Source organism: Phaethon lepturus, unplaced genomic scaffold, assembly GCF_000687285.1.
Source record: "Phaethon lepturus isolate BGI_N335 unplaced genomic scaffold, ASM68728v1 scaffold32922, whole genome shotgun sequence".
NCBI classification, from domain to species: domain Eukaryota; kingdom Metazoa; phylum Chordata; class Aves; order Phaethontiformes; family Phaethontidae; genus Phaethon; species Phaethon lepturus.
This window is the reverse complement of record NW_010523161.1, coordinates 1-27,346: the sequence shown is the minus strand read 5'-3', so window position 1 is coordinate 27,346 and position 27,346 is coordinate 1. Positions and strand designations below refer to the sequence as shown.

Genomic DNA, 27,346 nt, shown 5'->3' with positions numbered 1-27,346 from the left:
AGTGCGGTGTTGTGAGAGTGGAATATAAACTTCTTGTACTGGTGACCTAAGAGCTGGAGTTCAGCTTCTGATGTGTGATTTTATTTTATTTTTATTTGCTTTCCTTGTAACTGATGGCATTTTGAGTAAAAGAAACATCAGCCAGAAGGCAATTCTCCTTGCTGCTAGGGCTGGGTAGGAGAGTCAGCCTTTGGTCCAATAGTGAAGCAGCTGCAAGACCATGGATTGAAGCAACTAACTTTAAAGGATTAGCTTGTCTCTTTTCACTGGAAAATCAATAGTCTAGGGGACTGGAATGTGTTTTCTGCACAGAGCTGTCTGTTCACAGTGAGAAGTGGTTTTTTTCCCTTAAGTGGAGTTTGGGTTATGCTGTCACTTGGACGCTGAGCTTTTCCAAAGGGTCAGTCCTTCCCCTCTGCCACCTCCAGCTGGCTGGTAAGGGCTGTGTGGAAGAGAAGGGTGCTGTGCTGCTGGTTGTATGCCTGGCCAGATGTACTGCAGGTGCTGCCAGCCTTTAAGAGAAGCAAGGTGGGTGATGTGATGAGCAGAGGCCATTGGTGAGCTCAGATGCACCTGGCTTCCCCGTAGAAGAATGTCTGCCCACTTTAGTGCTTGGTTTGGCTTATGTGATGATGGATGATGGGCATGAACCTTGGAAGCAAGCCAGCTAAACAAACTGGGCAAAGAAGTGGCTCTAGATGGATCTGTTTGCTTTTGTGCACTTCCTGCAGTTATGAACTTGCCAGTGGTGTTTATTGGGCTCAACCTACAGCCTGGCCTCCCCAGCAGAGCCAGCCTGGCAAGGCTGAGAGGCCATGCTGCTGCTTTTCCTAAATAAAGCTGTCCTTTGGAGTGAGCTCGATTGGGCAGCAAGGCACCAAAGCTGACACTGTTCTCTCTTGATATTGAAGACCAATCTCTGCCAAACAGGGCAGGTGTCAGAACCCATATCTGAGTTCACCTGCTCACTACACCAAGTTGTAAAGGTTTAAAAAGGACCTTTTAAAATATCTTTATTGGACCAGCCTGTTGCAGCAGACTCACAGATCTTTCATTTTTGTAACACTTGTAGAAAATAAGTAATAAATGCATTTCCCCTGTGCAGTGTTATTTTGTGCTGTGATAGTGACAGCATCCTAGAAACCAGAGTTGGAGAAGACCTGTTAAGTAAGCTAAGCACTCCCCTGGGAGAGTCTTTTTCTCAACAGCATATTTCCCAGTATTTTGTTCGGTGCTTTAACACCAGCTTTGTTTTTAAACAGAGGTCTGACCTTGCTGCCTGCCTGATTCGCATCAATGTTTTCATCAAGTAAGACTGCGGTCTGGATCTCTCCTCCCCTGAAATTATCATTAATTCCTTAGTATGCAGGTAGAAAGCAGAGCTGCAGAGCTGTGCAGTTATGCCGCTCTGAACATTACCAGAGGCTGTGTAGGAAAGAGCTCTGGACAGACTGGTATCTCTTTATGCTCCTAAATGTCTGCAACTTCTCAACATCCTCCTAAACTGTGCTTTATGTCTGGGTGAGATCACTGACGCTCTTGTCCAAAAATGTGGATTTTGGGACTACATCAGCAAATCCCACATGTGGCTCATGCTTCTGTAAGCAGGACTATAAATACAAATAACGCAGCTGGGATTTATCTTGTAAGTTGAAGTCGGTGTAATGCTCTCAGGCAGAGCTGATCTCTGAAGCCTGTTGCACCAGTTTGGTGTGCACTGTACAGGGAAGGCAAAGGGGAGGCTGGGAGCAAGCAGACTCCTTGCTAGCCCCAGGCAGCAAGGCTCTATATCTTGCTTTTGTGCTGCTGCAAAATAGTTACAAAGCGTAGGACATTTCCTTTCCCTTCAGGCAACTCCTATCTGACACAGCAAACGGGATAATGCTGTCCCTGAAACTACATCCTCCAGGCAGCTGAAGAATCACTGAGAAGTTTGTAGGGGGGGAAAAAAATGAAGAGGAAAAATAAGAGACGCGTTTGTGCTGTGGCAGACACAGGGTTAGTGGCCTTTAGGAACAGTCATCCTTGCTGAACCCAAGTACCCCCTAACCCTGGCAGTTTGTGGCTTGATATGTTTGCAGGGCCCTCTGTGTGTCCATGTCACGCTGGTCCATGTCTCCCTCACTTTATGCTGTCTAACCCAGGGGCTTTCGTAGTCAATATAAATATTGTTGTAGTTGCCAATATCCTGCCAGGAGAGGCTGTGAATATGCAGGAATTTTGAGCAGTGTCTGTTTATAATGATTATGCCCTCACACTTTGTTGGAGGGAAATCATTAATCTCTCGTACCACGCTAATAAATTGGGGAGGCGGGACATGGCTCCTCAAGGTTACCCAGCATCAGGAAGGAGGAGGGCTCCTGTTTCATAGCCTGTGGGAGGTCAAAGCGAGCTGGGGAGGGTGTTACAGCCAGACCTGGCTCTGCAGCTCCTCTGCTGTCCTTCCAAGTATCACAGACCAACCATTCAGCTCTCCTGCATCTATCCACTTTGCTGGTTTCCTCCTGCTTGTTCAGATGCAATTAGAAGATGCAGAATAAGGGGGAGCCAGGAGTCAAGGAGGCGGTAAAGTGATTACAAGATGCTGCAAATGGCTGTGCCATAAATACTCCAGTGATGACAAATTAGATGCCAGTCACCTCGGGGTTATTGCTGGCCTCCATCTTTCTCGTGTGAAAAATGATAATGGAAGTGTATTTACCCCAGAGAGTGCAAGCTTGCCGCTGGCTGAGATCCTGCACACCCCAGGTGTGCCAGGGACTGCAATCCTTGCACCGAATGACTTTCTGAAAACACTTTTTGTGCCTGGATTTCCTTACTTTAGGAGGAGGAAGAACTGGTTTTCCAGGATGTTCTTTCCAAAGTGGAAAGTTCCTGGTGCTCAGAGATGGGCCAGCTCCAGAAACAGACTGCGGCCCTGCGACAGGATGGGGAGAAGAGAGCAGCACCTCTGGTACTGCCTTGGTGTCCATGTGCTGCTTCTGCCTTGACCTCCCAGAGCTGCATGCAGAGGTTTCTCAGTTACCGGCTGGTCCTTGGTGTGTTGGATGCCCAGCAAGATTGCAAGGACATCAGCGGACAAGTACACTTGTTTTTTGGATGGGCAGTCAAAATCAAAAGCTGGTGCTGGACTAGAGCCTTTGAAAATCTCTAGACCATATTTACATCCGCTAAAGTCAGTAGCTTTGGGGAAACAGGCAATTCTTTCCATTTCTTGCAGAAGGTCTTCCATTTTGGAAGAAGTGCTGGGAGCGCTGTGGTGCAGGAACTGTGAGAGGCAGCAGCCAGCTTAAAGGGTACTGTGGATGCGGGTGGGTGAAATGCCACTTGCTTCGCTGGCAAAAACCAGCCTGGCAGCCACTGAGGTCTTAGTTCTTGGAGGATAGCTCCTCTCTGCCTTAAAGTACTGGGGAGAAAGGTGGGTGAGGGCTCCTTAGTGCCAGCAGTATGCTTCGTGTGAGTTATGACTATAAACTTCTGCCAGGTGTCCCAAGAACGGCACATTAATTACCAGAGCTGCTGTGGCAGCAGATGCCTGCTGTACTCAAAGCATAACTGCTCTTGTTTCTTTATCTATAAATATTCCTTGTGGGATGTCTGGCGGTTGCATCCTCCCTCCGTTGTGACTTCCAGACTCTACAGAGGAGCTGGAGGTTAAAATCCCTCTTGCCTGTCAACTTCTTTGAGCAATCCTTATTCTGTGGCTGGTTTATCTGTTTTCAACCAACTTAAAAGCTTCATAACTGCTTGTCTACTGATAACTTGCTGCCTATAGGCATGGCCCCTGCTGCAGCCCTGCCTCTGGTCTTGAGAGGCTGTGGATCTTCAGCTTTATTTAATTTTTTTCAGCTCTCTAAAAAGCTCCTTCCTGAACAATCAGACTCCCTTCACGTATTTATATTTGTACTGTCCACTGCAAGGGGTCAAGTTTTACCAACGAAAGCTTGGATCGCCGCCCTCACTGATGTGCCATCTGGCTCTCTAGCTTGAGATATGAGCTCATACAGGAGAGAAACGTGGCCTTGTCACCCTAATGAAGGGGAGGAGATATGGCAGAGGGTGCACCGCATCGTACTTGAGACCCTTTTCGCTTGATGTGTTTCAGCTGAAAAGCACCGAAGCCCTGGCATGAGCTGGGGTCTGCCGCTGGGTAGCATAAGCAGTTGCCACAACTTGAAGTGGGTTGCAGAGGAGCTACCAAAGGCTACAGGTAGGTGTTGGTGGAGCTGCAAGTAGCTCTGAAATGTTATAAAGCTCCACTTTCTGTATCTAGGAGTCCCAAACAGGAGTGGGGAAAGCACCTTGCATTTAATATTTCTCTCCAAAGTCAGCCCTAAAAATTCCCCAAGGGTGAGAATAGGTGCACCAATTCATAAGAAACTAGTCAGCTGAAGATGATAGGTCTGGTTCAGGCTTCCAACCAGGGATAAAATCTCTGACCTGTGTCAATGCTGGTAAATCAAGTTTTGCTTTTTGTGGTTCCCCCCCCCCCCCCCCCCCCCCCCAGATGTCTCTTTAGACACACTCTAGAGAAGTGTACCTGAGGTGGAAACAGAGCAGCCAGTCTCTGGTTCTCCTAACATCTTGTTTGATCTCCTCAAACAATCTGGTTTTGTTGGATTGTTTTGTCTGTCCCTTCTAGTGCTCATCTGGGTTGTGAAATAGCTCTGAGCTCAGGGATGTCTTGCAGAAGCAGAACGGGTGTCAGAATTGCCACTCCTGACAGCGTGTATGAAATGTCTGCTTTCTCTGACTGTGCTCAAGGAGACTTTCCTTGTGTCTGAGCACTGCATCAAACCTTCCTCTGGGAGGTGCTTGTTCAGTAGAGCTTGAGTCTTCCTGTCGGTATCTTGCTTTGCTATGGGAATGCTGCATACCCATAGTGCTGTATAAAGCACTCGGCTCTCAGCTTTCCAGCCAAGGTGTCAAAGTCTACCAAGGAGAACGATCCATTTTGTTAAACTGGTAACTTACTTTCTTTTTAAATGTCAGCTTGCTCCTCATTAGAGTAGGGTTATTTGCTGTATTCTGTCTTGCGGGAGAGAGGTACTATTGCTCAACAGCTGTGAAACCTAAACATCAATATCTGCAGAGGTGGAGTTGATGCTATTCTAAAATGAAGTTTGTCTGAGATGTTGGCACTTCTTCTATCAAGGGGAAGCAAGAGCGTCCAAGGAAGGATTTGGTTTGGGGTGAGTTCTCATTCTCAATGAAGGTGAAGAAGGCTGGGAGGAGGAGGAAAGGAAAAGGAAGGGTGGCAGGGGCCCCAGCCCAAAGGGAGATATTAAAGGAGAGAGGACTACAACACCTTTTTACCATCTTCATATTAAAGCTGAGGGATCCTTGCGCTGATATCTGAGACTTACTAACTTGGCATTGGTATGGATATCCCTGTGCCACACAAATGCATTTATTCAAAACCTCTCAAACTCTTTTTGCTCTGCTTCTGGTATATTTGCTACTTTTAACAAGGTTAATCTTCATGGTCTCACTTTGCTTAGGTAATACCCTGCTTCTACTCCACCTGTGTGAAAGTTTCCAGGCTCTGAATCAACAAGAAACAGTAGCTACTGTTTTTAATTAACTACTCAGCAAGCACCAAAGACAGATGTAATTCTTCCAGATGAGTTTGTGGAGCATGAAAACAAGCAAATTCTGATGACAGTTATGAATGAAGCTCCTTTTCAGATGGTCCTCCTGCAAATGTATGCAGTCAGTAGCCTTAATGCTGTAACTACTCTGTGTAATACATGAATCAGCTCTGTTTGGGATGCTAATTGTGCTCCCTGAGCCATATTGGCTTTTTCTGTAAAAGCTGCATGCTGGGAAGCAGATTAAAGCTATTGAACTGTACTGGTTCAGAGTGATAGATGGACCCTTCAGGTCAATAAAGAACCTGTTTGGTCAATACAGCCCTCTGGCTTAAAGCATGTTTGCATGGTCTGAAAGACTCTTGACATTATAGCTGGCCACGACTTAGTGGTTGAGAGCTCTCGTGGTGGTCCTCTTGCCTGAAACTAAGCTGACAAAACTAGCCAGATGTCCTATTAATGCTTGGTCTTACTTCTGCTTTTTTAAGGTAAGCTAATAAACAAGGTTATGTAACCAAGTTTTAACATAAGAGCTTTAATAAAAGATACTTTCAAAAATACGTAAATATATTCCAGGCAATGGTAAGCCCTAGCTAGTTTTCCCTGTGGCAAGAAGACTTGAGTTGACCAGCCTGCTTTTCACTTTGAAATACTAAGAGCTGACAGGTGCAGAGGCTGGGAAAGTGGTGCCAGCTGAGTTGCCAGCTCAGAGAAGCTCCCAAACCTTGGTGCCTGAACTGTTGCGGCTTGGCTTGGTGGGAGGAATGGATCTGAAGACCCTCCCAGGGGTTGAGCAAGCTGGTGTGCTGCTCATGGCTCCTACTAGCCTGCAGGGAAGAGTGTAATTCAGCATGACAAGCTGCTGTTCTTCCCTCTACACTCGCTGGCTTCTAATTTTCTGACTCAAAGTGTCAGTAAAAGCAAGAACAACACTGTTTTTTGGTCACTAATGTGCTGGATCTTCATGCTGTTTTTCAGCATGAGAAAAGAAGGAAAAAGTAAAGAATTTTGTGTCTGTGGCATTTATTTGTTGTGTGTGGATTCCACATACCCTCCGCAGCAAACCTGGTGACTTCTCTGGCCTTTTCCATTTACTGGAAGAGTTTAGAGAGAAATTAAGGAACCATAGCTAGTCCTGTGCAAAAATACAGTAAAGGTTTCTCTCTGCCATCCTGTGAATATAAACAGCATTTAATACATCTGATCCTCCTTAGCCGAAGGGAGGATTCCCTTACCTGGTTCAAGTTTAAGCAATGAATCAGCCACTTAAGCCTGCTTGTTCCTAATAGGAAACCCCTTCACTAGTACGAAAGTCTTTAATCAAAGTACACTGTGTTCATTCTGCCTTGGGGTAATTTGCTGAAGCTTAGGAAGAGAATGATAAACTCCCAGAAAACATGTCGGCTAGGTCAAGAGGTGAACTGGAAAACTTGGGAGAGCTTTTTAATGTGCTGGAGCTCTGCGTATTTGACTTCTGGCAGGGCTGAATGCAGTTTTGTATGTAGGTTTTGGATTGTTTGAATAGCATGTGTAATGAAGCACTTTGTAAATTATATCCCTCTGGGGGAGACTTGAGCTTGGAAAACATCAGGTGGAAAGTTTGGGTATATGTCTGAGGTGCTTATTTGAGCTTACTTTTTCCTTAGGGAGAAGTTATAAAACTAATTAACTTAATGGGTTGGAAGAGCATTTAGGTGTCTGGCACAGTGAGGTGGAGAAAGTAGACATCCTCCTTCTAAGCATCCTGGTTTCTTCTCATCCTTCTGGGGATGTGTTTTTAAGTAGGCTTCCTGGCCGTGGGATTCTTCTGAGGGTTGATGATGAGATTAGCTCTTATCCAGGGACTGAGTCCTTGCTCATCATGTCCTGGTTATTGGTGAGGAACTGACCCCTCTTACCTGACCTGTGCTGAATCCTGTGGAGCTGTACACAATTTCACTTTGAAGTGATATTAATCTGGCTGTTTAATGCCCTCTTCTGCCCTGCCTTTGTCCTCTCAAGCAGTCTAGTATGCGCTGTGCCTTCCCTTCCTAAAAGTGGTTGGCACAAATCTCTGCAAAGAATGGCAACCTCATCTCATTCCAGGCCTTAGCGTCGTTTGTATTGAGTGTGGATATCCATCTTGGTTTGCTAATGGGCATCAAGTGGAAAAGGTAATACATTGCTGCTGCATTTGAATTCATCTCTCACTTGGCTCTTTGGACCACCTCCAGGATCTTGTTACGGTTGCTCAGGTTGGACAGGGCTCTGAGCAACCTGCTCTAGTTGAAGATGTCCCTGCTCATTGCAGGGGGGTTGGACTAGATGGCCTTTAAAGGTCCCTTCTAACTCAAAGATTCTATGATTTTATGATTAAAACACTGATCATCTTAAAGATTGGGAGGGAAATTTGACGATTCAGGCACAACAACTTCTATCTCTTCCCCATGAGTCGAGTAGTAAAGCCCACAGAGGAGGGGGAGGGTTGAAAGTCACTCAATGGATTTAGTTAAGATGCCTTGAGCACTGCAGAATAACTGCAGAAAGAGGAGCGTAACATCCAGAAGAATTCCTTCTGCTTCATTAGCAGATGTTAGGAAGCATGTAGGACACCCAGATTCTTCCAGCACCTAATGATGCTTTTTATGCTTTTCAGCAACTGAGCCCCAAATCTACCTTACCGCAGGTCTTTCCTCAGTGCTTAAGACAATTCTAGGTTTCAGACCCAGCTACTTCGGTGCTCAGTGATCTTGTGTCAATCCTTGCCGTGCTTTGAGGTGCTGTTTTGCCAATTGGTTCTTGTGCATCCTAATTTGCAAGAGACACCTGTTCCTTAATTATCACCATCCTTCGCCCATCTCTTTTTGTTTCAGCTCTTTCTGATGCATGAGCTATTAACATGATTTGAAGGGAGGCTGTGTTGAGCAGTGTGTGTTGGGAGGAGAGGGTGAAAAAGATTAGTCACAACTTGAGAATACTTTCCAGTAAGAGAGTTGGTGTCTACTTGGTTCGCTCTGGGTCCTTGACCTACATCTCTCTTTTGTCTAAAGTTTATTTAGTCCTTTGGGGTTTGTGCACCATCCCAGAGCAGAGTGGCAGGCTGTAGAAGGCAGGAGAGGGTGGCAGAAGAGTGGAGTTAAGCTCCTTGCTAAAAGAAAGGAACAAGAAGGAGAAGAGTAGAAAAAAGACTTGTAACTGGCTGATTTTATTCTGTGTTAAAACTGAAAGTGTCTCAACTGTTAAGGCTGTTTTAGCTTTTAGTCTTGCCAGTTATGCCTGTGTTGTATTCTGTGTGATTTCAGCCTTTCCTCCAAGGATCCTGCTTCACAAATCTGAATTCTGTGCATGCTTTCTGTCCCAGTTTTTGTTTTTGTTTGGGGTTTGTTTGGGTTTTTTTCTTAAGCAGAAGAAACAAGAGTTGGTGTAAATGATGGCCTCAGGTCAGAATATGTCTTGACTGAGCGATGTGTGAAACCAAGACGTGTGCAACCAAGGGTTCTCTCCTCTGGTCCCCTTCTGGGTTTACTTTAGTTGTCTGAGAATACTTGTGATGCAAGGCATCGCCAATATGCCTTGCAGATACTCTGAAACTGTCTCAAAAAAGGTTTCTTGGGGTTGTACTAGTCTTAAAATAGCTTGGATTCTGTTCTGTCACTGACTCTAGGGTCGACAGAGACCTTGAGGCTCCGCAGCATGCCCTTTTGTGTCCTAGTACTTCCCTTCTGGTGACACCTTTTTTCAGAACTGCTTTAAGATATCATGGAAAAGAGCAATGTGTACATATTAATGTTGAGTATTTGTCTTTAAAAATCCCTTTGGGATGCTCAACAAATCCGTACTGTGCGTGCTGTGCCTTTCTAGATAACTGCTTGCTTACAGCTTTTGGACCTGTTAGTAGATCAGTAGCCTGTGCCATCCCATGGATCATGAACAGGGCTGTCTTCTGTAACACCCGTTTTGTCTCCCTGTCATGAGTAGCTTTTCTCAGTTCATGTTCAGACCTCAGTCAAGGTTGGTTGCCTCCAGCAGTAAAGCCTTTTCTCTTCTGTCTGGAGCAGGTAGGACCAGAGACAGTGCCCGGACAGGGGTGATGGTGCTGTACAGGACATAGCTCCTCTGGGTGTGGGCTGACAGCCTGTGTGCCCTAGGAGACTGCTAGAAGAAACTTGCATGGGAAGCTGTGTAGTCCTAATTTACAGCTGCTTTGGATATATTTTGCAACCCAGCTGAAAGAGATGCAACAGACTGGTACTATAGCATGCCCCAGTTTAATTTGTTAAGAAACACTGGTCTCTTAACATGCATCTAAGAGGGCAATGAAGAAAGATCTATCTTCATTGACAGTACCTTTAACTTCCATACTGAATGAAGTTCGTTCTTATCAGTACCTCTTGGATTCCGCCCCCCCAACTTTGCACAGGTTTTCAGCTGCCAGGTCAACAGCTTAAGTGTCATGCTGTAGCTTCCCGCTGTAAAACAAGCAACTTAAAGCATGGGGGAAGAAAGTTGCAGGCAGACCCGGCACTGTCGCTGTAGAGCCTAGGACACCCTGAAGCTACCCCCATCAATGTTAATGTGAGCAGACTGGTCACAGCTATTGCTATCCAGACCTAAAGGGAGCATGTACCCAGACAGAAAGGCCACAATTTAATATTTAATGTTCCATAAGGCTGCATTGAGAGCTTTAACTGAAATGTTGCAGTAAAGGCATGCTGTAGGAGTGATAGCAAGCAGCCAAGAGCCAAGAGGATCCTGTGCTCTACTTCTGCCTGAGGCATGTTCTCTGATACCAAGCAGCTTGCTTGACCCCCTGTGCCTCAGCCAACCTAGCTGTAAAATCAAGCAACAAAGCAAGCTCCATGACAGACATACGTGTCTGGAGGTGAACTTTCAAGGTGAGCTTTGCTTTACTGATAAATTTGTCTTACTAGCAGAATTTCTGGGTTTTAACCTAATGTGTGTTTTTGTTTTCCTTCCAGGCAGCCTTCACTCTCCTCCTAGGTCCTTTCACCTTCTTCAATGTGCAGAAGACCAAGTATCTTCAAATCATGACATCCCTCATGAGATGGATAGGTGAGTTTTGGCAGTGTCTTGGCCACCCCTTTACCATAGGTGGAACCAGAGTCATGCTACCGATGCATCTTTTTGGCAAGATATTCTTGTTTGGAAGTGAGTGCTTGTCAAAACAACCTCTTTGAGGAGGATTTTCCAGGCCTGATAAGTCTTTGTCCTAGAACAAAAATCCTTTTCCTCAAAATTTCTGATTAAAGCAAACCAAATTGTTCTCAATCAGATGTGAGCTGATACGTGAAGTTTTAATTTGGTTTGTGTGAGAGGGAGAAAGGATTTGTAAGAGTCTCTTGTGTGGGGGGCTAACTGTGATAGCCACCAGTTGCTGTTCAGCAATAAGTTTCTCATTCTCTCAGCACGTGTACAACAGACTTTGAACAATATTTGTTTTGATCTGAGAACAAAAGACACTTCTTGTCAGACTTTCTGCCCTTAATTTTATCATCTGTTTGTATTTTTTTTTTTTTCCTTAATGCCTCGCTTTAGTATAGGATGTGCTGCATTGGCAATCCCCAAACCAATGTGTGTTGTCCTTGGGAAGCCCTCCTGTCATGAGTTCTCTCCAAAGTCTTACTGCCAATAACTTCTGGGAAGACAGATAATTCCCTCAAGGGAAATAAGACATCACTACTTTTTTTTTTTTTAAAAAAACCTCGGTTGTTTTGTGTAACCTAGACAGAGTAACTGGTAATCAGGGCTAACAGAGAGGGTGTTACAGCACCAGCAGCATTTCTGCAGGTTAACAGTCTCCTGGTTCATGGGTCCAGACCATTCAAGAACAGAATTAGTTCTGTTTATACCTATCACTGACTGGGAATAGGAAGAAAAGCTGATTCGCAGCCTATTTCCCACTGCACACACACATTTGACCTGACTTCAGTTAGGTGTCATCCCTTTTCTGTGAGTTCAAAGGCCTGTGATCCTGTTTGGAAGTGGCTGACAGTCACTGAGGAGGAATAGAGACCATCTGTTCTAGAGAACATCTGAGATGGGGTTAAGCAGTCGTCACCCAGGAAAATGAGGTTGGATTTTAAGCCCTCAAGTCTCAGATGCTGAACAGCTTGAGTTAATGAATCCTGACCTCAGATGGTGTGAAAATCCTAAATGTCTGGTTTTCCCTTTTGTTGTCTGAGCACATGAAAGGTTTGAAAGCCCCAATGTTCTTCAGAGAAAGAGGTTATCTAATTAAGGCGTATTATAGGAAGTCTGGTGTGTGGTATGTTTTTGTTTTGGGTTTTTTTTGTTGTTTTTTTTTTTTAAAAAGAGTAATCTCTGCTCAGCTTACTGGCCTGTTTCCAATCGCCCTGCCTCCTCTTTCTGGTAAAGACATCAGTCAAACCTCATCTTGTCTCTGTGACAACCTGATACCTGCCTGATCTGCCATTGGTTTCCCCTTAGCCAGCTCCTTCCAGTATGAGGATTGCTAAACCTTGGCGTAAAGGCAGAACTGTTTCTCTTTTTCATCACTTGATGGAGAGGGACAAAGGCAGTGTTTGGAGAAGTGTAGGGGAAATTCATGCTTTAGCCTGATTGATTCCTGCGTCAGCACGCTGGGGAACAGCTGCCCCAGATAATGATATTTAATGACCCTGACAGCACCTCAGTGGCTACTTAGAGCAATGGATTCCGTATGTGTACAATGAGGGATAGATTTATTAGGAAAGACAATTTATCAAACAGCCATGTGATGCAGGGAACAGAGAAAAGCTCTTGCTGCAGATTCCAGAATAAGGATGGATCCCTTACTGCTTAGATTTATCAAGCTGGCTTTTCCCATGTCCTCACATCACTGCTGTTCCCTCCTCCAAAAGCAGGTCTGTGAGTTAAACATGGGCTGGTCTTTTGTTGGTGCTTAGAGACCTTAGATCCTAAAGAATGGTCTTGGCTGCTGTTTTGTGATCTCCTGAACTTGTCCTGCCTGAATCACAGAATCACTAGGGTTGGAAAGGACCTTCAAGATCATCAAGTCTAACCATTAATCCAGTGCTGTGTCCCCTAAACCATGTCCTGAAGCGCCACATCCACACGTTTTTTGAACACTTCCAGAGATGGTGACTCCACCACTTCCCTGGGCAAGCCTGTTCCAATGCTTGAACGTCAATGGCCAGATGTGGACTCCTGTCCTGCCATAACCTGTGCCTTTTCTTCATATTCCTTTAGCTGGTTTTAGCCATGTGGTGCTGAAGGTGGTTCTCCTTCTGCGAAGTACTCTGAGCAGCAGAGCTGAACACTGGAGCTGCCAGCCTACCTGTTTGTTTTGCTAGGTAAAAACTTCCCACATGGGCAGTGACTTATTCAGCTTACCTGTGTCCTCTGGCCTGGTGTAGATGGGAAGGTGATCCATGCTTTGCATCGTGATTTGAAATATCGAGCCTACTTGAGCTGGGAGGTCAGTACAGGCTCTGCAACACGCCTACTGCAGGACCCATCGTACACCCTTTCCCCCAGCCTGCTGAAAAGTCCCTGGATTTCGGAGCAGAGCAGCAGTGGCTGATGTAAAGCTGCACTGCCTCAGGTGTACTGGCAATTCAGATGACAGTGGCTGAGAGGATGGTTCTTGGCAGCAGGGAGAGCTAGCTGTGTGTGAAGGTCATTTCTGCTAGTGTTTGTAGCAGTGTCAGCCTTGCCTTTGAAAGTTGCTTTCCCTCTCTCTCCTGATCTAAGTGATAATCAAATGTCACTAGCCTCTTTCCAGAGCCTCATGCTCATCGCAAGCAGCACATCAGCTAAGAAAGACTATAGTGGTCTCTTTTCATACCTCATGGACAGGAAAAATTCCATTCTTTCTCTGAAAAATACAGTCTAAAACACTGGGATCAGAACTGGAAATTAAAAATGGGCCAGTTCAAAGAATGTGGAGATGCGGCAGGGATCAGCCCTTCGTCTGGCTGTGTTTTCCCTCCCAGGGTAAGGGACTAGCCAGGACAAGGACCTTTGAAGTCTCTAAAAGAAAGAAAGTTGAAGGAGGAGCTTGCAAGCCCAAGTACCATACTGCTAGAGAGCCCAGACAGATGGGCTGTCATTGTCTGGGTCTGCTGAACACAGCTTATCTGGAAACAAGGCTGGCATGGCAAGGGTCCTGTCAGGACTGATAGCACAGAGAGTGGATCTGTGCCTCCAGGTGGAGTGGGGCTGATGGCAGAGAGGGCTTCCAGAGCCATCGAGCTATTGGCAGTCTTCTGGAGAGTAACAGCTTATATACTTGGCTGCAAAATTGATTGCCACCTCGTGTGGGTGAGTGCCAATGGTTAAATTCAGTGCAGCAGTCAGTGCTTGAACTGCTGGCCTTATCTGTGCTTAGAGATCTCAGTATGTGTAAAGGTTTGCCTACACAAGTTCTCATCCCTTTCCCAAGTGTAAAAGCTCCTCAGGCTGCTTTGTCAGCCCTCTCCTGCCCAAACTGCCTTGGGAGACTGAGCAGAGGCACCCTAAGGGGTGCGACAGGACGCCTGTCGTCTGTGCTTCCCTGGAGGAAGGGCTAGTTGGGACAAATCACTTGTTCTAAACCCTGGTGATGGTGCTTAAGGTGAAGCCTTGATTTGAGTTAGGGATAAAACCTTGCTGGCTTGCCCAGCTCTTGAGCAAAGACAGTAAGAGCAGAGGCAGGGCCCAGACTGGGTGACCAGACAAGTATGTCAGCAAAGTGAATTGTCCCCTTAGCGTAGGGAGGGTTCCTTCCCCAAACTGTAACTCCTTCCTTTCTTTCAGCTGCCTTCCACCTCAGCCTTGCGAGTGCAGAGGTGTTATTAGCCCGAGTCCTTTACCAGTTTTGGAGCCTGCTTCTAGGTCTCTTTCTTACAAGGTTCTTAGAACAGCGTGTCTCCTGCAGAAGGCTAAACCAACTAAGCCATCAATAAATTAGAGCTGTTGGTATTTTCAATTCTGTTGAATTTCTGTTTGGAATTCAGGCTCTTTTTTTTTCCTGGAGGGTTTAAATCTGTGGTGGCAATTGATTGCTCCCTAAAGAGACTTGACTATCTAGCTGGTTTTTTCCCCCTCTTTTCTTCAGTCCTGATCAAGTGGGTGGTGATAGGGGTGAGCTTTTGGAGGGCACAGGACAGCAAAAGGGACTGAGCCAGGCAAGTCAGATGCCTTTCTCAAAGCAGGAAGGACACAGCTCGCTGGGGCACAGCCCTACCTCTTTATTGTTGGATAATATTGGATAATAACCGTCTAGCAGCATCATGGGAAAGAATACGGATTAGGAAAGATAACAAAAGGACAGGGCTTGGTGGAGCTCAGCAGCAAACGTCGGGCTATTGTGTATTAAGCAGCTAACCCGATTAATTGCAGCCTGTTGTTACAGCCTGAGATGCCCAGCTCTGTAGGTGAGGACCATTGGTTTTGAAGACATCAGTAGCATGATTATTGCTGAATAGTCTCTGGCAAATGTTCCCAGACAGCTCCCATGTGGGACATTTTCTCTATGTGTTGCTCTTGATTCTGTATTGCAGTTATTAGAAAGTATTGTATTTTAATAAAGAGACATTTTATAGAGGAGTAAACTTCTGGGTTTGGTTGCTGCAGGCTCAATTCTCTCTCCCTGTAGCACAGTCAGATCATACCACATCTATTTAAGTAACTGCAGCCTTTGAGACAGAGCATTCCCAACCCTGCCCAAACTATGATCTAACAATTTATATGCTCAGAAATAAAATCTCTCCCTTAGCTCTTTTCCCTGGCCAGTAAGATGACAGACAAGAATAGCCAGGAAGTCTGGAAGACTGCATTAAGCTCTTTTTTTTTTTTTTTTTTTTCTCTGTCCCATCCCCTTCCAGATACTTGGTAGAAGGCTTCTAGGGAAGAAACTAGGAAAGGGCTTTCTAAAGCATGCTGGTGAGGATCACTTTCCATTTCTACTAATACCTCTGATAGTTCTGCGCTCTCCACCAGAATCCTGCTCTTTACAGGACTCCTCAGCACTTCTCTGCAGAGAACTGGTCTCAGACCATCTCACTTTGGGAGCAGGTTTCAGCTGCTGTAGTAACTGTCGCTGCCATCCTTAGCAGGCTTAACCAGCTATGCTGAAGTTGGTTCAGTGCAGAAACCTGGAGTCACTCTGCTATGTCCTTTGAGCTGCAGAGGCTGAGAATTATAGCAGAGGCTGATATTAGGAGGGGTGACAATTATCGGAAGTCCCGTGTTTCCAGTCTCCTGCAGAGAGATAGTCTGCCAGCATCCACAGTCCTCAAGGTGGCCTCTTTTCTGCCTCAAAATTGGAGGTTTCAGCAAGCAGCTTAAGGAGGTACCAGTTCGATCTCTGCCCCTTTCCTTTCACAGAGCAGGGCATACAGGAGTGGTGAGGAAGAGGGAATTGGACTGTAAATCAGGACACTGTTGTGTGTTCATTCTGGCAAGCTTCTTCAACAAAGTTACTTCATGTTCTTGCATCCCTTTTGGAGCAGAGAAAGCTGCTGCCAGAGCCCAGGGTAAATAATTCACTAAGAGAAGTGAATATATTTATGAAGAGTTAGTTAAAAGGCTGTGCTTCTGTCACGCCTGCTTTCAGAGCTGTTGGCTGAGGAGCTCATTTCAGTGCTGTTTGTGGGGCGCAGTGGGGTGAAGCATTGCCTGTGTGAGTGAAAGAGCCATGTTAGCTTCAGATGCAGATGGAGAGTGACATACGGTGCTGGATGGGACAGCTGAGATCCTGCCTGAGGAGTTGATGTTCCTGAAAAGAGCACTTTATCCAGGCAGCAGGAGACAAACTGATGGGTCTGAGAGCTGGAGAAGGGGGGCTGAAAATGTAAGGACACATGCAGCCCTGCAAAAGGGACCAGATGATGGTGCCCACACAGGTTTTAAGAGCGGGTGTGTGGTGTGCAACTACCCTTCTCACAGAAAAGTGAGTTCTTACATGGAGAGAGAAGTGACTGTCACAGCTAAGAGACCAAGTCAACAGCAGAGCTCAGAGCTAAGTCCCAGTTGCAGAAGCTTTATGGCGCTTCTGCCAAAGGTGACCGGAGGAGAGAGGACAATAAACTACACAGGTAATTTTCCACCAGAAGCAAACAAGCTTCGCTGGCTGCTCTTTCCTTCCCATATGTTCGGATAAAGCATCCGTGATAAACACCAGAGTGCAGAGCCATTTTTCTCCTTGTGAACTGTTACTGGTGCGCAGATGTCTGTGGAGACCTGCTGGTGTGGGCTGAGAGGGGGCAGCTCAACTGGTTTCACAGCAGGAGTTGCTACCACGGTAGGAAAGGCTACTTGTAAATCTTGGTTATCGTGTAGCATACCCTGCCCCAGTGATGAAGAGCAAGGAAATGATGCCTTTCCAGCAGAGAAGCACTGCTGAACTGCTTTTGACAGCCAAAAAGTTCTGGGAATACTTTAATAAAGTTTCCCTTTGTGGATGAAACGGGCTCTGCCTGGCCTGAGGCCAGGGCAGCGCCACGTGTCTGAGAGGGTTGCAGCGGGAGCTAGCCCAATCTGGCGGAGTGGGTGAGATTGCAGGGCGAGTGGAAGTGCCTGAGAGGCTTTTTCTTGCCTTCCTAGTAAGCTGCATCACAATTCTGTGATCTTAACGTGGCCAACAGCTGGCTATGCTTCCCCTGCTGTGTGAGCAACAGTCCCCTGCCATGTAAACCCTGCCTTACGCTTTGGGGCAGGGATGTAACACTGGCCCTGCAAGACCCTGCTCTCCATTAGAGGAAGGAGCCACACTGATGTCCCACAACTTTTGTTCATACCTTTCTTCTGGGAAGTCATTTCCTTCCGTCTGACATCTCTCTCCAGAGAACTGCTGTCTTCTATGAACATGTCCATCTTGCTTCCCCACAGTCTCTGCACTCATAAATCCTTCATCTTCCTAGAGATGGTGTTTTAGGCTCTGTCATTGCCCAGTGTGATCCTGAACTACTCCAGCTCTGATAGACAAACCTGGTTTTCATGTTACTTTACTGTCATTTCATATAGAAGCCTCCTCTGAGGTTGAAGAAATTTATCGGTTGCTGCTCTGGAGTTTACAGAGAGCTGGAGGTCATGAACAAGTGACAGGCTTATAGCTTCTACAGGAGAAACAGGGTAAATGAGTTTTAAATTTAAGAATCAATGTCTTCGTTTCAGATACTTTGTCCAGCCAGCATGGTGAACTCCAGCCATGCTTTAATTCTTCAAATGCCACAGCATCCATAATGCCTGGCACTTCCAGAGTTGCAGTGAGCTCTTAAACTTGCCCAAAACACTGATGGAAGGCAGCTGGTTCTGAGGGGGAGCACCAGCATCCTAGAAAGACACCAGTAGTGAAGTAGACAACACAAGTGTTGGGTAGGGATGCAGGAGGTAGAACTGTCTAGATGTGATGCTGTGCTGTTCAGTATGTACAGTGCAGATGCTCTTGCTCCTGAAAGAGCTTCCTAATGTTAAACTAAATGAGATCTGTTCCTCTGTTTAGGAGTTGTCTGCTGTGTTTTTGCTTGATGGAGAATCAGGATCAGGGTTAAGGTGGGCAGAGATCTTCCTCTTTCCAAAGACAATGGGCTCAGGAAGCTCATGAAAACGTCCTTCTCTTGGAATCCATCATGCCACCTAATGTATGAAAAGGGAGGCAAGTGGCACGCGTTGTGAAAGGGTGATTCATTATCATTATTTCCTGGCATATTGATTCTTCGCTTCGACAAGAAAGCTCTGTCATACCGTCAGCCGGCAGTGACGGATGGCCCTGCCGCAAATGTGTTAGCAGCGCAACGCGGCGCCTGCTTAAACAAATGGGTGGGGGTAGGGGAGCAGCCAGGCATGGGCTGCTCCGCCGATAGCAGGGTGGTGTGGCTGCACACCACTGCCTCTCTGGATCCCCAGAAGGGATGGCAGGCAGGTACAGTGATGCTCTCACTGGGCTTTCCTCATGGAAGGAGGAATGAGAGTAGGGACAGAGTTGGAAAAGATGTGACTCAAGCTGTGGTGAACGGGTGTGCAAGGTCGTTCTTCCTCTGTCATTACCTTTCTGACTCTCAACATATGGGTGGTTGGCAGCTAACTGTTGCTCTGTTTTATGTTGTTTGCTTGTGGGTTTTTTTTCCCCAGTAAATCTTTTACTTATCCTGGTTTGTGGCTGTCTACCCCTATGCTTTCCAGAGCCAGTAAAACCATCCTTGTTTTAACTGGGACCAATGTTTTGAAGGTAGAAGTTCACTGTTGAACCTGGGGGACAACATCTGTCTCTGGCCCTTCCTCATGGGATCACCGGGAAGTTGTCCAACGTCACAGTTCTGCAAACCCTCCCTTCTGAGCTTACTTTCCCCTTGCTAAGCCATCTCTTTCTGAGTTACAGGACAGAGCATCTCTCTCTTCCCTGTTTCCCAGCATGGCTCAGTTCAGCATCATTTGCCATATGCCAGTAGAGAGTTATATGGGGGGCACAAAGTGAAACATCTCAAAAAGATAGCATCTTGCCAGGGATGCAAGGGAGGGTTAAACCAGAAACTCATGCTGAGCATCAGGTCTTCTTCCAGGAACATACCATAATGGGGAAAAACAGCCTTGGACTTACTTTTTTTTTTTTTCCTCTCCCTGCAATAGCCTTTTTGCAGAGAGATGAATCTCATGTACAAGAGCATTTTTATTTACAAAGGTGTTTGCTCTGACTCTGCAAAACAATCCTTAAACTTAGAATGGCTAAATTATCTTCACTGCTTCTCTGCAGCTCTGTTATGCTTCTATCAAAGCTCACAAAAATGTATTTTTTAATATCCCCAGACTCCCATATTTCCCAAAGTGCTCTTGTTTGGATGTGTGCTTATCCATATTCATCCTTCTTCCACCTGCAAGAACCATAGCAGAGCTGCCCTATCTCTGAATCAACATCTCCCGAGTTGAGCAGGACAGGCAGCAGTAGCTGTCTGCAAGGTCTGCTTTGCCTGAGAAGAGGCAAAGAGTGAGAGGACGGGTCTGCAGGGGAGGCAACTGAGCAGTGGTGACAAGATTCATCACAACTTTTCCTTTATGGCATGCCCCCTTCCCCCCCATCCCCCCCACCTTCACTTACATCCTTCAGTAAAAAGGGTGTTCAAACCTCTAGAAGAGAGAACATGAGATGAGTTAAAGTGTCTTCTGTGCCACGTTGACTGCAAAGCCTCTCTGTGGTGTGTGGGTTTAGAGTGGGTCTGACACTGTTGAAAAATCAGGACAAGCAAAACCCTTGATTGCTTTTTAAGTGCTTGCATAAAATGAGGGTTAAAACAAAGTTTTCGTGTAACCAACTAACGATCCATGGTAGCATCGCTGTCCACCTCGCTTTGTGGCTCTGGGTGCTGTTGGTCATGGGATCTGAAGATGTTTCTCTGTCCTGCATGTAGAGGAACAGATCAAGACTTTTTTTTGTGAACCCATGTCTGACTTTGCCAGGGTCCTTGTGGTGAAGGAACACTGTTGCACACTTGATGTGGCAACTGTAGGTGACTTGAAATAGCATAGTGTGACTCTGCCTTGGGCCTGCTGTCCCAGGTAGAGGAGAATGAGAGCAGGAGCTTTGTGTGTACCTGCAGGATCCTAAACTGCCTCTTGTCTGCTCAAAGCTGCCTGTGAGAGTCTGTCGTCATCTTTTCATCTTGATTTATCATCCAGCATAACTAGATTTCAGAATTTCATTTTGGGGCTTGCCTCCTCCCAGGGACAGGCAGGTAAATCTGGCATGCAACTGTTTTAGCTCTCCAGTTCCAGGAGTGAGAAACTCTTCTGCTGCAGGGAGTGAGAGAAAACACAACCGTTGGGGCAGGGCTGCTGTTGTCTTCTCTAGGGCTGGAATTGTGCAAGGGAGATTTCCGGTTTACCCAGTGCTAGGGCAGGAGGAGCACATCTTGCCTTGTTGGAAACAGTACCAATTTAGATAGTAGTATTGGATCATCACTCCTTGTAACTTTTAATACATTTAATTTCTGAGAGGAGTATTTATGGAAAAACAAAGGTTATGAATTCTATCTGCTTAAGCTAATGATTCTATCCATCATTTAGGGAATCCACAGGAATTCTGTTCCTTCAGTGCTCCCTTCTAGAAAAGCACATGTTGGGGCAGAGGAGAGCCTGGAGGCCTCTAACTGAAGAGATGCTCTGAGGATGGGGTGCCAGCCTGCATGTTCCCCTGAACTGGTCCTGTTAGCACTGGTGTGGAAAGTGGGGTTTTGAGCCAATGGCAAGGGTGGGTTTGGGGGATGAAAATAAATAAGTTGCTCTTCACTCTGCTGGAGATTTAATGTCTAGTGTGCAGGGGAAGAGGTGTGAGACTTCTGTGGTTACATCTGGTCCAGATACAGGACCAGTTGAGGATTGGGCCGCAGAGGCTGACCACCTCTCTCAAGCGAGAAGGAAAGGAACAGTCTCAGCGTATTTCCAGAGCTGCCTAACCTGGTTTGTCTTATTGCTCAGGGCACCTTCTCCTCTTTCTTGTAGCCCGTGCAGCCCTGGGGAGAGCAGCCAATGTCACATCACCCAGTACACAGCTCTTTCTGGCTATCTTGCTGTAACAGATATGGCTGGCAAGCATCTCCCCTCTGAGGAGCAATGGGGGAGGCACAACAACTGTACCTGTGTTCACAGTGCCCCTCACTTGCTGGCTTGAGTGAAGGCAAGAGGAAGTGCACACCCCTAGAACAATGAGCCGCTGCTTTCCATAGCCCTCTGTGACTGCTCTTGGGGAAATAAATAAAGTCCAGTGCTCCCAAAGTGGCCTGGCCTTCATGGTGCCGTGAAGGAATGGAGCTGCTGTCATCAGTCCAGTGTTCGTGGAGAGCTGTTAGACTTGCCCTGTCACTGGGAAACAGTTGGAAGTGAGAGGTTTCCTGAGGCAGCACACGATGACATGCAGCGCGTGGCTTGGTAAGGGCTCAGCACGAAGCTGGTGTTTGCTGCAGGCAGAAAAGGGTGATTGTTGTGAAAGGAGAAACTGGCTTTTGGAGAGTGCTGGGGGTGTGCAGGAGGCAACGTTCAGTTAGGGTTAATCTTGTCTCGCTGGGGACAGAAGAGTCAGCGTTTGCTAGCTGGTCTGTAACTGTCTCTCCTAGTCCTGTCCCTGGCAGGGTTTCCCATCTCCAGCTGCCTGTGTCAGGCAGAGCAGTACTGAGCACAGAGCAAGCCAGCGTCCTTGTCACCCCACCGCGAGCCTGCCCGGTTCACAGCGCCGGTGGCCAGCCTCCTATGGGCTTGGCTGCAGGACTGTGCACTGCTCTGTTTAATTCCTCTGTATTTATATTTATGACATTCAAAGTTGTCCATAGTAGTTGTCTCAGCATTTTTTTTTTTTCCATTACCTGATAATTCATAGCTCTGCCCTGATGCTTCAAAGAAACAGTGCAGGAGACAGCTCTGTGCAAGCCACAGCAGCCCATCCATTGCCAGCACCAGACTGTAAATCTTGCTGCTTGCTGCCCTGCCAGGCAGGTTTTTTTTCCCCTGTTCCTTGTTAACTCCAGCAGCTGATGATCATCTTTCCCAGGTTGATGTGATTTCTGTGACACCAGAATTAGTTTTCTGCTGGTTTTATGTGCCATGCTAGGAATAACAGTCTAGCAGTAACTGCTTCTGGCTCAAATTTCCACCAGTGGAGTAAATAAGGCCATTAGCCCAATCTCCTCAATTCATTTTTGTCCATAGCACGTTGCTTTTTGCGATAAGCTTTGTAAAATGTTGTTAGGCTTTTCCCTGACATAAGTGAAGGGTAGATGAGCAGACTTTGTGCCTAGAAGTGATGAATTTTAATAGCAGTCTTTCAGTGCTGCTTTAGTCCCTTCCAGACTGGCTTTGCCACCCTGGGATTAACTACAGACAGACTGTTCCTCCTGCCCGGGAAATGGCTGGCTAGTTCTTGCTCTATCATGCTTGACAGATCACAGGGACAGGAAAGCTTGGTAGTAGCTGCTGCTGCTCCCATGCACCTGCCTGTGTACATAGGTGAGGTCTTGGAAACATTAGTCCAGTTGCAAATGTGTAGGAATATTACTGGGGTTGACTGCAGCCAGGTTTAATCTGTTCTTCCTTTAGAGGTCAAAGCTCAAACATCTCTAAGCCGCTTTTAAGTGGTGGTATTTAGCCAAGGTGTGTGGCAGAAGCATCCATGGACTGAGACCCTTGAGGGCGATGGGCTCAGCCCTCCGTGTCAGCATTACACTTCTGAAGGGCCCAGAGCAAGCCTTTGCTATCGGGGGTGGGAGGGTGAGTCCCTGCAGGAAGGAGACTGGAGGGAGATGCCTGCCAAAGGCAGTCCTGAGCCCATTCCCTTATCTGCTGACTAGCACTGAAAGCAAGTCATGATTAATTCCTGTGCACCTTGCCTTTGATGCACCAGCTTTTCCAGAGATAAGGAGATGCTCTTGTGGAGCAGGAGAGGGAGCTGGTGCCAAGACTGCCGGTGCCAATGGGAGGAGGGTCGTGGGGAGTGCAGACCTGGGCTTGACCTGAAACCTTCTCTCTCTCCAGCTTTCATTCTCATGATTATTCTGGCCCTCATCCGCATCAGCAGAGGCCAAGCTGAAGGTCACCCGTCCATGGCCCAGCTGTCGGGCATCCGCAATCTCTTTGGGGTGTGTGTCTACTCCTTCATGTGCCAGCACTCCTTGCCATCTCTCATCACGCCCATCTCCAAGAAGAAGCATGTCAACAAGCTCGTGCTGCTCGATTACATCCTGATCCTGGCTTTCTACAGCCTCCTGTCCTTCACTGCCATTTACTGCTTCCGCAATGACACCCTCATGGACATGTACACGCTCAACTTCACCAACTGCGAGATCATCAATGTTGCCTTCATCCGTTACTTCTTGGGCCTCTTCCCCGTCTTCACCATCAGCACCAACTTCCCCATCATCGCAGTGACCCTGCGTAACAACTGGAAGACCCTTTTCCACAGAGAAGGGGGGACCTACCCGTGGGTAGTGGATAGGATTGTCTTTCCTGCCATCACGCTGATTCCCCCAGTACTGGTGGCTTTCTGCACCCACGATCTGGAGTCCTTGGTGGGCATCACGGGAGCCTATGCTGGGAATGGGATCCAGTATCTCATTCCGGCTTTCCTCGCATACTGTAGTCGGAAGGACACTCAGCTGGTCTTTGGCAGCGGGACGGTTAACAAGCACCTCTCTCCTTTCCGGCACACCTTTTGGATTGTGTTTGTGCTCATATGGGGCTTTTCTTGCTTTGTGTTTGTGACTGCAAACATTGTCCTGAGCGAGTCAAAACTCTGACCGGTGGGTAGCGGCACGCTCCCTCCGGGGCTCCAGAGGCTTCAGCATTTCAGCTGGGGAGGTGGGGAGAGGCAGCCTGAGGGAAGTTCCAGGCCATTGGCTTGTTGGTACAGGTTAGACCTGGACACAGATGTTCTTTGCCCCATTTTGGGTGTGGATGGAGTAGACTCAGCCTTGTTACAATCCTGGTTCTCAGACCCACTATACAAAGCCATGGGGCTGAGCCCTTGGCAGCCTGCATGATTAACCAGTGTCCAGCCATTTCTGCCTTCATCCCTACAGAAGCGCTCTGTGTGCTGCAGGTCTCGGCACACAGGAGAGCAGACAGCCTTGGCTGCTCGCTATGCTAATCGGCTAAATGCCCCTTCTCCTAAAAGCAGGGTCATACTGTGCTGGAATTTGGGGGAATAGAGTCTCTTGTCTGCTGAGACCCCTGCAAACCAACATCCCGTGCCAGTTGAGGGAAGAAGTTAGGGTGGGAATAGCCCTAATTCAGAAGAAAATAATTTTGTGTTCTGTTACATTGTTTTGTTTTGTTTTTCCTAGACGCATTAACCTGTTTTGTGCAGCATGGATTGCCTGGGATCTGGCATCTTTTGCTTAGAGTTGGATTTCTCCAGTCCAGGAGTTTACACTTACTGTTCTCATCCTGTTCTCCTGAGCTGTGACAGCCCTGGCCGGCCAGAGCGATGCCCCTACGCATGCAGGGCTACAGCTCTTCGCCCCTGGAAAGGAAACTGCAGCCTTCCTTCCCTCGGCTCCTTGCGTGCAGCTGGCAGAGCCCTTCTCCCGTTTCCACCTTCGCACGGGGCTGGTATCACCAGCCGGACCCTGACTCCGGTGGTCAGGATTCGTGCAGGCTGTGGAGGTGCTGATTACCCAGTCCTGACACGCGTGAGGCCTGCAAGAGCTCTGGCTGCACACATGATGCGTTGCCAGCCTTCCACGCTGGGTAATTAGCCTTGAAACAAGGTGGGTGTTAACCCAAGGGAATGGGCTTGTGCCAGGAGGCGGCGGCTGTGCCCGGGCGCAGCCCTGCCTGCCTGTGGGAGCGGAGCTCCCCAGTGCTGCGGGGGGGTGAGGACTGAAACCCTGCTGGAACTGGGCTTGAATCCCCCCCTTTTTTTTTTCTGCACAGGTTTAAGGTGGGCTTTGGGCTGGTCCTGCTCAGCTTATCTGAGAATTAGGCTGCCTGTTACCTTGGGCAGCCAGTGCTCTAGGCGAGTCTCTGCTTTTGAGGCTGCTGGTGATCATTATAATACCACAAACAGCGCTGGGTCCTGTGCTCTGAGGCCCTTGGGCAAAGATCATATGGGTTTTCATAACAAAAGGAAGAACTTTAAAAAGTTTTCAGCTGAAATTTTTTAATCTGTCCTTACTAAAGCAGGTTCAAAGCCAGTTGCATGTCACTTCTGTTAACTCCTCTTGCCCTCTGCACTTGCTGCAGTATTAAGTGTCACCGCTCACTAAAGCAAGCTTTGAACTGCAGCTCTTTTTAATCAAGCTCTGTTTTCAAGTGGGACTTTCTGGTTTCCATATGACCTGAAGTGCTCCTCCTGGGGGAATATGCAAGTACCTGGAGCTGTATAAAAACACTTCATGGCTTTTAAAGCAAAACCCTGCACCTCTTGAGCCTGAGCACCACCACTGTGTCCTTGCCGAGCTGCTCAGAGAGGATCGGGGGGGACTGTTTGCTTCCTCTCCAGCTTGATCCTAAACAGGCATCGGCAGCCCTCGCTAGTGAGTTTAAGCATCCCCAAGTGCTCTGGGGAAGTGGATGTGGCATCTTCAGTGCCAAACAAACAAGTTGTTTTACAGGTAGCTGGTGCTCATGTCTCATTTAGGAAGAGGTAGGTTGGAGGGTGAATTCATGTGGGAGCCGCCTGCGAGGCAGCTGGGAGCTGAGCCGAGCCGGAGGGAGGGACTGAACGCTGGTGAAATGAGCCTTTGGGAAGCTGGAGAGCCCTTTCCTCCTGCGCTGCCTGTCCTGGGCTGCCCGAGCTTTGCGAGGCACTTGGCTCAGCCTCCATCCCTTTGAGTGCCCGTTTCGATCTCTTGCCTTCACAGCTGTCTGCCAGCCAGAGAAAACGGGGCTGTGCTCTGTTATTTCATCTCCTCTCCTCCTCCCTTCCCCTCTTAGGGCTGCCCTTGGTCTCCCTCCTCCCTCCCGTCCTGCCCGTTTCCCTGAGGTAGCCTCCTGCCTGCCTTGCCTTGGGGGGAACACACCCTCTCCTGCCATCTCTTACATTTAAAGATGTGCCTTCTCATCCCGGCCTGGGTGACCTCTTCTCCTCCTCGGCACCGAGGGTGGCAGTGACTTTAAGGGGCCTTACCTCTAAGAGCTGCTCGGATCCAGGTTTTGGATGCAGTGGCACGGTGAGGGCTCGCAGCCTGGCCCCAGCCTTTGCCGTGGTACCTTACCGAGGAGGGTTCTGGCCCCCAAGGAGCACGAGTGCTTTCTTAAATAAATAACCACCAATTCCCAGACACCCGCTGTCCTTGCACAGTAGCAAAACAAATCTAGCTGAGGAATTGGGGTGATTAACGGAAAGAAGCTGTACAGCAGAGAGAACATTTTTCATATAAAACGTGACATAGCAATGCCTTAAAAATTACAGGAGAAAGTGGAAAGGGGATGGCTCAGCGGAGCCAGCGCTGGCTGGGGGGACGCTGGGTGACCCCGGCTCGGTGCGGGGCAGGAGCTCTCTCCTCTCGCTCATCACAAATGAGTCTATTTTTATTCGGCCGCTATCAATACTACCCATTCATTCTTACAAATTCTCACGTGATGCTTGTCCTGACTGTAATTAGTTTTCAAAAAATGGGATTAAAAACAATAAAATGCACATTATACATCTGGTTTAGTCTGGCTTCTTTTTCCACCGAGCAGCTCTTCCTGGAGGGGATGGCTGTGACTGATGGGGCTGTGGGCCAAGGAGAAATGGCAAGCGGAGAGGCTAATGGAGGCCCTCACCTCTTCTCTATTAGCCTCCTGCAACTCTGGGTGGTAGCTGCAAACTCAATTAAAACATCTGTACTTTCTCCTTCTCAATTATGGCTTCTTACACTTAAAACCAAACAAATTGAATTGCTCCGCTGCCTCGGGCTGCAAAGGCAGTTTCTGCCGACAAATTTATTATCACCATAAAGCGCAGCTTGATTTATGTTAAAATATTAAAACAGATCTTTATGATGGAAATAAACACTTTCTGCCGTGATTCTCTCAAAGGATCTCACAAGCAGCAGAGGATTTCAGGGCTTGGGCCATAAATCTGAGCTCAAACAGGCAGCGAGGAGGGATTCGGTCTTTTGCAGCACTTGGAAGAGCAACAGCCAGGGAAGGAAAAATAAAAACCTCGAGCCCAAGAGGCAGGTTTGACTTGAACGTCGCCGGGAGCAGCGTGTCGCTTGCGGAGGGGTTTATCTGGAGATCTGGGGGAAGATGCCCACCAGCCTTTCCCCGCCTGGGTTTGGGCAGCCGGGCACTCACCCCAGGAGCTATCAGCAGCTTGGGGAAGGGTGCCTGGCCTCGGGGGG

At 47.5% G+C, this 27,346-nt stretch overlaps 1 protein-coding gene across 1 annotated transcript in view; it reads left to right on the top strand.

Moving 5' to 3' along the window:
• TMEM104 (transmembrane protein 104) overlaps positions 1 to 23,809 on the top strand; it is a 40,856-nt gene extending 17,047 nt beyond the window's left edge. Inside the window, exons 8-9 of the mRNA XM_010282042.1 lie at positions 10,550 to 10,643; positions 23,049 to 23,809. Coding sequence (XP_010280344.1) covers positions 10,550 to 10,643; positions 23,049 to 23,809 — 855 coding nt within the window. The remainder of the gene's footprint in view (positions 1 to 10,549; positions 10,644 to 23,048) is intronic.
• The last annotated feature ends 3,537 nt before the right edge of the window (positions 23,810 to 27,346 follow it).